The 11,966-nt window shown below is 38.5% G+C and overlaps 1 protein-coding gene across 1 annotated transcript; it reads left to right on the top strand.

Annotated features, from left to right (window-relative positions):
• Positions 1-4,508: 4,508 nt before the first annotated feature.
• On the top strand, positions 4,509-9,462 carry LOC133524456 (astacin-like metalloprotease toxin 5). The gene is made up of 6 exons (XM_061860496.1): positions 4,509-4,640; positions 5,456-5,668; positions 6,305-6,414; positions 6,964-7,162; positions 8,485-8,621; positions 9,199-9,462. The coding sequence occupies exons 1-6, from the start codon at positions 4,526-4,528 to the stop codon at positions 9,340-9,342; spliced, it is 918 nt and encodes a 305-aa protein (XP_061716480.1). The 5' UTR covers positions 4,509-4,525; the 3' UTR covers positions 9,343-9,462.
• The last annotated feature ends 2,504 nt before the right edge of the window (positions 9,463-11,966 follow it).

Here is an 11,966-nt window from a genome sequence, read left to right as displayed (position 1 = left end):
CCTAATGTATGAAGCTACGGAACCCTTTTGCGTTGTCCGACACGCGCTTGGCCTGTTTTTTATAGTGCTTGTATTATTTTTAGTATTAAGTAATTTAAGGATGTAAGAACATATATAAACCAGTCAACACTGCCGACTATTTAGAATTGCTATGAGCAAACCTTTGCAATACTTATTTAAAATAATATTCTCATACAATAATACTGTATGTAATAGATGTAAATTTTGTGTAAGCGCTTGCATTTGATCATTTCCAATTGCAACAAAGTGATAGTATAGTTTATGTATATTTAATATAAAGGTGCGTCCAGATCAGGGGAGTGTCGAGCGAATCGCTCGCATGCGCGGCGCGTCGTGAGTTGTGGACGCACCGAGGGCACAAGTACTTCAATTTAGTAAAGCTCATGTAAGTTTATAGGTAAGACTTTAAATGTGCCACTTCATGCCTCTGCTGAGGTCTAGTTATAGATGTATAAAAGTGCCGATGGCAAAGAGAGATGCATGACATTTTGTCTCTTTTACTTAGGGCTTGTCGTTGAGATTTTTATGTGTTTCACGAAACAATAAGACATTTAGCTGTAAAGACTTATGAACTGATAAGTTAAGTTAGACGTAATTTTAGCTTATAATAATATTTTTGTATTCTTCAATATAATAATAGTTTTAGAATGGGATGATTGACTCCTAAGATTTTTATATTAAAAATTTAAGGAAAAGAAAGAATGGTAACGTCCAATTATTTTTTAGCTTAAAATGTTATTCTTAAATTTAGTATTGTAATGATATTATTATTTTGTAACGTTTAGTTATGGAAATATTTTTTATATATAGAGAAAAAAGGTAATTACAATTTTTGGATTATATTTTGCTTTTTATTACAATTTTTAGACCAATTCCCTTTGATTTATTAACCAGTAGGGCTAAGATGGTTGGCTATCATTCGTCACCATGCCTATCACGTTCTAACAAGTACGTAAGCACGAAAGTGACGGGCATCGTGACAAGTGATAAACATGGAACCATGCTGCCACACCTGTAGGGCTAAGATGGTCAACTCTTTATCATTTGTCACTATACCTGTCACGTTCTAACAAGTATGTAAGCACGAAAGAGACGGGCATCGTGACAAGTGATAAACATGGAACCATGCTGCCACACCTGTAGGGCTAAAATAGTCGGCTCTTTATCATTTGTCACTATACCTGTCACGTTATAACAAGTATGTAAGCACGAGTGACGGGCATAGTGACAAGTGATAAAAATGGAACCATGCTGCCACACCTGGTCCCAGCATGTAAGTCCCCTGTTCATTGGTGCAAAGTGTGAATGTCAAATAAGTTTTCGAATTAGGTCACAAGAACTATGAGGGCAGCACTTCCATAATTCCATGGCGTGATGTGGCAATGTCTAGTTAACGTTCTGTGCCCAGTGGGGACAGATGGGAATACACCATCAACTGACACGTGCGGCTACAGCACAATTAACAAACCAGGTTCACGACGCGCTGCACATTGACCTTTAATTTGGTACAATTATATCTTACCTTCATGAAGTTATTTACGATTGAAAGAGTACCTATTTTTAAAATAGAGATGTATGTGTTTTTCTATCGATTGATCATAAATAGAACATACATATTTAATATGATCTGTTTAGTACAGTCAGCGTCGATAGCGAGGAATTAAACAACGCGTAAATAGTATCTGATAGAGATAAATTCACAATTATATTTCATAGCCGATTTATTCAACAAAATTATTAAACATGTCTCTTTTTGTTAAGCTTCTAAGAAATGGTAGAAACAAAAAAAATATTTGACGCGTATTTTTTGAATGTTTGATGGCCTCTCTAATAGTAATGATCAAATCATTACTATTGGGGAGGGTCAGCCGCATTCGAGGGGAGCCAGTGCTGTCAAACTGGTCAAACTTGACAGACATTCAGACGTACTCTCAGAGTAAACAACAATTGAAGCGAATATACTATTGGGGACGCCATACCAAACAATGGAATTGTCGCAATCGCAACCTGTACCACGCGACCAAAACGTCGTCAGCGCCGTGAAATTCTTGGCGCTTACGCGTTTATGTCGCGAGATTCACGCTCCGCTTCAATGGTTTGCTGTCAAAACAACAATTCATGACACAAAATGCTGATTCTCTGTGCCGGTTCTATACGTAGTAATAATAGTTCAATGAGTTTGATCCGGTACTTTTGATGCTGACTGTGAGTATACAGGGTGGAAAAAAATTATGGACCCTGGAGGAAAAGTGCCTTAAAACCGTAAGTTAGCTCATTTTACTTAAAGGAAATATTCTTTTATTTAAAATAAGAAATAAAATACATTCAAATATTTAAAAAAAAGGGCCAAAGTTTCTTTTTACTTTTTTGTCTGTCCCGGGCAAGTCAAGCGAAATTAAAATAATGTTTCCTTCAAGTAAAATAAGCTAACTTAAGGCTTAACTTTTTAACTCCAGGACCCATTATTTTTCTCCATAAGTACTCAAAATAAAAGTGTAGACAAAACGCATGCATAAGTATCTAGTTATTCTAGAATTGCATTGTTATTTCTGAAATCAGTGTAGTGCACCTTAAAGATAGATCAATTAGATATCGTCTTATTCATCATCTTCAATCAAACGTTTTATCGTCATGACTTTATCTTGAGCAATGAGTTAATCCGTTTAATCAATAATTTATTAAACGAAAACATAAGTACTAAAACACAACCATCATCTAAATCCACAGCGCAGGCTTAGTCAACAGCGTAGGTACTAAACGGAATCCGCAACAAACTTCGTCCAATCTGCGTGCTTCGTGCAATAAGTGATAATCCGCCACAGGCATCGTCAAAATGTACGATATAAAATCCGCAACTAGCTTCGTCCAAAAACTTAAGTACCGCTACAGAATAAATAATAGTACTATCGTACAGTAATGATACTTCCCAGTAAATCGAAGTTTGACAGCGATTCAAGGACTAATTATGCAGTCCCTTTCTAATGTATGGCACTATCCCTTTCGGCCATTTAGGGTTGTCAAAATTCAAGACGTTATCTTATCTGTGGTCGTGCACGTATAGGGACGTCAAGTTGTGCCAACTCTTATAATTGCTTGGAGCAATGCTGAGCCGAACGGAGCCGAAAGGAGGAGTGTCGCCCCACTGGTACCACTGGTATCTGGTAGGCGTTTTCTACTTTCTTCAAGCCTAAGATAAAGCCTGACCAGTAATATATGATCACGCGCCATATTGCGGAATTTCATTGGAACTAAATTTTTCATACTAAACTGAACTGTCACCCTAACAAGGCTTTGATAGCGCAGACTGTGCAAGTGTTATTTTAAACATCATAATTTCATAGAAGTTGACGTTTAAAATAACACTTGCACAGTCTGTGGTATCACAATCGTTACAGTGGTCACTGGTCTGCCTCTAGCGCACTGGCTAACAAAAAGTGGCGATATCTTACCGAGCATAGGCTGAATGAAGGTTGTAGCGCTATGCCACCATACATTTGGCTTTCGATCTATTAGATGGCGCCACTTTGTGATATTTAACAAACTTAACACATATCAGTGAAAGAATAAGGATCAAAGGCAAATGGCGTTCTAAAAGTTTTAATCATGTGTCGAAAGATGGCAGTAAATTTACTGTGGCTACAAAATTACGGACACGCTAGCGAATACGTCAGTGTAGCCGTACAGGGGGCGATTCTTGAATTTCGAGCGCTCGATTTCGTCACTCAAAAATTTGTTGAAAACGGCGAAATGATATTTTTAAAGTAGGAGCGATAGAAATTGGGAATCCAGTGGAATTTACCACTCGTTTTCAATTCTATTAGTAGAATTTAAATGCCTAGTAGTGGAGATATTATTAAAGGGAGCACACGAAATCGAGCGGTCGAAATTCAAAAATTGGCCCCCAGGTCGCAGATCTCAACCGATTCTCGTGAATTTTTTTTAATGGCAGAGCCTTACATATATTCAGTTTTAAGGGTCCCCAGCAAACTTCTAGCTTCAAATACCATAGTTAAAAAAATACAGCGAATTTAAATTTTTCATACAAAACTTGTTATTGCTTTATTTCGTTTGTTTTATAAACTGGCACTATATAAACTAATTACAGCAGTGGCAGCGGTTCCATTTTTATCACTTGTCACTATGTCCGTCACTTTCGCGCTTACATACTTGTAAGAACGTGACAGGCATGGTGATAAATGATAAAGATTCGACCATCTTAGCCCTACAGGACTAGATATACCTCATGTCATTGTATGTGTAATGTTTCATTACAATCCAACACGTAGTTTTTAAATGAGAACGAATGTATGGGAAGGTAAAATTCGGCCGAGCTTGCCGGGGGCTCTTAAGTTATGCTCGCGAGGTCTACAGCTCACAGAGCCCAGTATTTATTGTATTTGTAACAAAACCACAGTTTTTAATCACATTATCTTTTAATCACTCACAATCACACGATAACATATATAAATGGGTGTTTTATATGCGTAGTTGTTATTCCGGTACGATGTTGCGCTTTGGTGTGTTGCTTTTGGTGGTTGCCGCGACCGCTGTGCCGCCCGTGACGAGGTCTCGAGATGAGATAGAGGCGTTTAGGAGTTTTCTGGAAAGCGCCAAGACTGGTAGGTTGATAGATGAAATAGAAGGAGACTGTAATAGTTATTATTTGTTTTACAAGGGGCAAAGTTGTCTAGAAGTAGAAACCAGAGCGTTGCGAGTTGATGCCTCCGAGTGAAATACAAAATTGTTGACCACACCAATGCGAGGAAAATACTAACTATGAAATACCGAAAAAAAACCAAATTAAATCCAAATGAACGTAATAAAAAAAAATATCATTCAAAATCATTATCTAATAGTAAATTTTACCAGCTAGGTAGTGTCATAAGGAAACTACTCAAAATTTGTGATGTGGATAAAATGTAACTTTCTCATTAGTTTTTGAACAATTAAGAGAGCTTTTACCAGTAAAATATTTGTCGGTGGTGAAAATTTTATTTTTAAACTACCTACATCGTATGTAGGTATAACTTTTTAGCGTCTGAGGCATATTATACCATTAAAGAATATTTCAATTACAAGGTGCTCACAAGAAAACGAAAGATTTACATAACGCATTTCTGAGGCCAAAAAAAGGTAAAAACGTTATATGAGTTTAGGTAAATCTCAACAAAAATGTTTTTATGTTCTTTCGATTTTCAAATGTATTTAACACCAATCAATAAGGATAGGTATTTAGACTACGTGCCATAATGCCAACATAGCCAACAATATTTAAAATTGGTATTAACTGTAAAAATAGGCGAATTCCAGAAAAGTGTGTAGGACATTTTAGCCTTTAAATATGATCAGGAATACACTTAAAATCTTTCGGGTTCCTGTAAGGAAGGAAGATTTTTGAATACATCTTTTAACATTTACAACTTAACCAAACCAGATTTCGGATTCCGCATCGAAGACCGCCAAGCGGCTAACCCTCACGCCAAAGTATGGGAGAACAGCGGCAAGTACCAGGGTGACATACTGCTGGACGAGGCCCAGGTGCAGGGCATGCTGGAGGACTTCGCCAGCGGCCGCAACGCGTACATCTGGCCGAACACCAAGTGGCCCAACAATGTTGTGGTGTACGAGTTCGCACAGGGGCACTTCAGTAAGTACAGTAGCCCACGGAACGAGCCTTTCGGTCGCACATTCCGAGCGAGAGCGTAAGGTTACTAAAGCTGACTCTGAGCTCTAGGATACATAGTTCGCTTTATTTAAGAATTCAATTAGATGCTATCATGCCTCGGCCGCGAAACAAACAAACAATTGGTTGCATGGCGATCGGCGTCAGTGTCAAGCGCACTGTGGAACGACACCATACTAAAGGTTGGACATGTTTTTCGACGATAACGTATTATTGTCTTAAGAAGAATCTATGAAATTTTGTAAAGATCTTAGGAATTTGGTTAGGACTATCCCTCCTAAATTTTAAGATACTTTGTTTACATCATAAAAACCAATAAGGCATCGTTTCACAGTGCACTCGACGCTGACGTCGACCACCATACGTTTGCCAATTTAACCAATTGTTTGTTTGTTTCGCGGCCGAGGCCAGACTGAGGTTTCCGATACTTCATTTTCTATGACGGGTGGTCGGTAATCACGCGACGCTAATATGGAAAACTGGGGTGTCGGACACCTCGGCCCAGATCCGGACTATTCTAGCGAGAATCATCCTTTACCCAGTGGATGACTTCTACTTCTCCATAATAAATATTAGTAAATAAGTCTGCCTTTATTGCAGCCCAAGCCGCTCAAAATGCCATCTTGAACGCCATGGCGGCCATCGAGAGGAACAGCTGCATCCGCTTCAGACTCAGGAACAACAGCGACAGAAACTACGTCCGTGTTACCGTACGTATAATATTATTAAATAAGTATGCTTATTGCAGCGAGGCCTCCCAGAACGCCATCTTCAATGGCGGCTATTGAGAGGAATAGCTTGCTTCCGCTTGATGCGACTGATGGTCATATGAAAATTATTTATTGGCAAAACACTTATATTCAACACATTCCAATAAAATACAGGTAAAATTTAAATGTATGCTAAAATGGTATAATATTATTTCTCTAACTACTTAACGTTAAGGGTTAACTTTTCCAACGCAAAAACATCCGTTTAAAATGGAAAAATAAAAATTACATAAAAAAGAGATGGTTAGAGCTAGAGTTAATCTTTAAAGTATTCCAAGTGCCTCGTAAACATTATTTAGGTATTTGCATAAATTATGGTACAACAGGGTGATATTGGATCGATATTTACGTACAGTGACATATTTTGCTGGTTAAGCATTAGCATGCAATTTTTATCTTAAAACTATACGTAACTTTTTTATTTCATTGTTTACTTAAAACTATAATCTGTACTTAAAATTATTACATTTGTATTTCAAACGGCTTCAGAACTACAACGATGGCTGCTACGCGCACGTGGGTTACTGGTCCACCCGCGGCATCCACATCCTCAACCTGACCTGGCCTAGCTGCTCTCTGCACACCACCATCGTCCACGAGTGGCTGCATAGTCTGGGCTTCGTACACATGCAGTCTACATACAACAGGGATGATTATGTCAGGATTATGTGGGAGAATATCTGGCCTGGTTAGTTTATACCCTGAACCTGAGATGCTGGTGTTCCCTGCACACCACCATCGTCCACGAGTGGCTATATATCCTGGACTTAGTGCACATGTAGTTTAAATATAACAGTGATGGTTTATGTGTGAGAACATCTGGCCTGGTTAGTTCATCATACCCGGGACCTGCGACCGAATCACACCAACATCTTTTTTTATTATACTACGTCGGTGGCAAACAAGCATACGGCCATTCTGATGTTAAGCAATCTCCGTAGCCTATGTACGCCATCGTCCACGAGCGGGACTAAATACAACAGGGACGATTATGTCAGGAAAACTACTAGCCTGGTTATTTCATACCCTGGACTTGTGATCCCCCTGTTACTGCGCTCGCAGAATTCGCAGAGAGTGATAATGAGTGGGCAATATCAAGGACGAAATCCGTCTGGTAGTGTCCAAACACTGTGCTACAGAAGACCGAAATTCGACCGTGATCGTAAGTGCTCTGCGTTCATAAGCTTCGGGATTTTGACTGCCTTTCATTGCGGCAGAGATAAGAGAGGTGCGAAGGTTACACGAACTATAACAATAGGTACTTGTAATCCACATCTTTTCTTCGCTCCGCTGAATCACAACCAATGCTATTGGTTGGTTCCCGCATGTCTCCTCAGATCTCCGCCCTTTTCTACCTCAGTGGAAAGGCATCTGCCGTAAACAATACACAGCTTTCGATCTTAGCATGGCTCGAAGCTCGCATGCGTGCGTCATGTCAAGGAATTTGAATTATGTACCGTTTCGCCCTGACAATACGAGTAGTATGAGATCCCTAGCGGCTTTGTTATGAAATAAAATTCCTTGACTTAACGTACTTCCTATCCTCTCTCTTATCCTATGAGTGCTCTTATAAGGTAATACGGGTAAGTGTGATCCAGTGATCGGAAACCGGTATTTTTTGTATGGGAACGAAAACGGTATTTTTTCGTTCTTTGTTAATTACTTCTTTTCTAATTAGGCAATCTAATAATACGAAGTCGTTATCTGAAAACACAACTGAGTCCTACATTTAGAGTATAAAATAAACCGAAATATATGGTTATTTCGATGTTTTTGCAAAAAACCGGTTCCGATCCCTGGTGTGATCGCGGGATAAGAGTGACTGGCGTTCACGTTGAGGCCTGTTAACACATTAATTGGTGTTTATTGAAAGTTCATACATTTGCCACCAAACGCAAGTAGCAAATGTGTGAAGTCCCAATAATACCACGAGTAAGGCCAACTGCTCCCGTATTGACTTTACATACTAATTTATATTTAATCATATTGATTAACTTTGGATTGCTTCAGGCATGGAACATAATTTCGACAAGTACTCTTCAAACATAGTCAACAACATGGGCTTGCCCTACGAGTACGCCAGCTCCATGCACTACGGGGGCTATGGGTTCAGCATCAACGGACGCCCCACCATGGTGGCATTGCATGTAAGTGTCTCATAATAACGGTTTGCCAGTATCTCAAAAACTGACGATTTCCTCTTGATGGGCTGGGCAGGACACTAAGGCTGCCTTAACACTGAGGTGGGGATGAAGGAATCAACCAAGCTTGGGTTTTAATCCAGGGGAAGGAAAAATGATGTGGATTAGGTACAATTAATGCTAGAGTCTGAGCGGAAAGAGAAGAGTCGTAGAAGGTATGGAATTTGAATCCCTTACATTCTACGAGTCTTCTCTTTCCGCACAAACTCTATTGATCCCGTACGTCTCTTCTCATCTCCGCTTATGATCGCCTCAGTGGGAAGGCAGTCTAATATTGTTTTATTGAAAGACTCTGCCACATGCCATTCCGTTCTCTTTCTCAATATTATTTTTGAAGATAGTGAACCCATCAACTGTCAAAAAGGGAAATTTTCTGGATTTAAATGGTGTTAAAGCTTAAATGTACACATTCTAGTCCCGTAAAAGTAAATAATATCTCAGTAACGGTCAGATTAATTATATTCATTATTCAGTTTCGTTTGCCTTATTACTAATCAATTCAATTACATCCATGTCCATTCAGGATTGGCAAGGAGTGATGGGCCAGCAGGACTACGTCACCTATTGGGATTACCTGCGCGTCAGACGCCACTACAACTGCCCTGGAGCGTGGAGCGAGGAGGTTCAGGGGGAACAGCCCCAAGAACTTTTGGTTCAGGAGTCTTAAGTTCAAAATGAGTTATGAAGAACAGATAACAGAAAGGAATAAACAGATAATTAGGAGATATTATCTGTCAGTTAAAATACTAAAAAGCGAGTGGTTTAAAGTAGTATACGTTTTTGTAAACCCATTGTTTTATTTTATACTTTGTCCACGGATTTATTTCCCGAAACACACTTCCAACTCCTTTTTAGGGTTCCGTAGCCAAATGGCAAAAAACGGAACCCTTATAGATTCGTCATGTCCGTCTGTCCGTTTATGTCACAGCCACTTTTTTCCGAAACTATAAGAGCTATACTGTTCAAACTTGGTAAGTAGATGTATTATATGAACCGCATTAAGATTTTCACACAAAAATAGAAAAAAAACAATAAATTTTGAACTGAAACTCAAAAAATCTTTTTTCATCAAACCCATACGTGTGGGGTATATGGATAGGTCTTAAAAAATGATATGGAGGCTTCTAATATAATTTTTTTCTAAACGGAATAGTTTTGCGCGAGAGACACTTCCAAAGTGGTAAAATGTGTGTGTCACCCCCCCCCCCCCTGTAACTTCTAAAATAACAGAATGATAAAACTAAAAAAATATATGATATACATTACCATGCAAACTTCCACAGAAAATTGGTTTGAACGAGATCTAGTAAGTAGGTTTTTTTTAATACGTCATAAATGGTACGGAACCCTTCATGGGCGAGTCCGACTCGCACTTGGCCGCTTTTTAATCCTATTAGAGGGTGAATTTTCTAAAGAACTGCAATTATTGTACGTGTGATCAAGGCCTTAAGCGAAGAGTTCCAAGTAAAGTCGATGTTCACCATGGCTCGGCACTTAGTCCTCTCATATTCATCATCCTCTCATCATCCCGTGACATCCACCCTTATTCGTATGACATTTGACACTCGCATTGACCTTATTGGGAAGCAGGAAACAAATAATGGTAATTATCAAACAACAAACATATCTAGGTCACTGAACTAGTAAAGAAATCAAAAGAATCATAACATAATATGAGTTCATCATATATCCTTAATTAATCAAGATAAACTGAAACAATTACTTGACAAAATTATCTATGCACCAGATTGTATTATTATTTAATTGCGATAAAATAAATCAGATAGTATAATTCCCGATAAATTGTAATCTGCGCGTGCGCACGTTAGTAAACACTGTCGACTGATAATCATATTGTTATTAACTTAAAACGCTAGGTAACGCCACGAGTATCGTGTGCAATGCAAGAAGATTGATATTGCATATTGGGGTATCGTCGCGCGCGTCTGATGAAGTCTTTAAGCATTCAATTGGTCAGTGACAGTGGTGAACAAGCATACCTAATTTAATAACTTTCTGAGATAACAATAATAGAGCAAAACAGAGTAGTATAGCCGGCTAACTACAAAGCAGTGTAGTAAATAAAAACTTAGTTCTTATAGTAAAACAATATAATCACTATGTGAGTCTACTAATAAAATATCGTCACTGGCCTTAGCGTTCTCTAGCCGGAATTCTTCGTCGAGCCGAACGATGAATTCCGGCAGCGGGTGCTACTGCGGGGTACGCGGGCTCACCATGCGCTAGCAGATAAAAACTTCAGCAGCGAATATCAAGGAAATAAGTAGCTTCAATCATGCGCCTTTAGTTTTTAACCATAAGAAAGGGCTGTAACAATCGTGCGTTCTTAGATTTCGGGTCGAAACCTAACCCAAGCCTCATGCAGTCAAGCGATTTATTGACATACAAATAAGACTTGGATTACGTATAAACAAAAGCAGCACTTAAAACTATTATAGGTAAAAAACTTAAGTAAGTCACCTGTTGTATGTAGCTGTGACGTGTTCGAATAGACATTTGTTTTGTTTGTGTGTGTCTTTCAAACATGTATTGTCTATTCGAACACGCCACAACTACATACAACAGGTGACTTACTTAAGTATTTTACCTATACAATCTTTACCTGCGTTAGAGGCAGCCCATTAATTTTGAATAACATTAAATAAATCTAATTTGAGTTGTGCGATTTGCCTTCAAGTTGTCGACAAAATTGCCCCGGAAAAACAAAAGACGAGCGAAAAGGGCCAATTTTTTTTACTAGCCAGTGCATGCGGTGACTGCATCATGCAGGTTTGCCACGATACAGTAGGATATAAGTAATTCGTAAGGGATTCATATTACCAGGTACAATGACGTATTTCTCGTCCTTAGAGTTGGACAAAGACGCCTAGTCTTTCTAACAGGCTCATTCTAATTTAAATAACAGGATATCCATATCAAATACAAATTGAATTCAGATCATCTTATTAAAATTAGAATACGCCTGTTAGATTGCATTTAATATTTATTTTTGGTATTTTACAGTTATTGCTTTAGTAAAAACTGATCACAGCAATGAGTAATTACAATACAATGTATCTTGTATATACGAAAGTAAAATGCCCGAGTTAAAACTGAGACCTTCGGTAACGCTAGTGTCAATTAAATTTACGAATACTCTTACCTATTTACTACCTCACTAGTACGTTAAGACATCACCCTGTTTCTCGCCAGTCTGCTCAAACCTTAACGAAATCTGTTCCAATTTTCATCAAATAATCTCAACACTTAATAAATCTAATCAAATCAGCT

The sequence above is a fragment of the Cydia pomonella genome, chromosome 1 (genome assembly GCF_033807575.1).
Source record: "Cydia pomonella isolate Wapato2018A chromosome 1, ilCydPomo1, whole genome shotgun sequence".
NCBI classification, from domain to species: Eukaryota; Metazoa; Arthropoda; class Insecta; order Lepidoptera; family Tortricidae; genus Cydia; species Cydia pomonella.
Note: the sequence above shows the minus strand (reverse complement) of the source record. Positions and strands in the feature narration are given on the sequence as shown.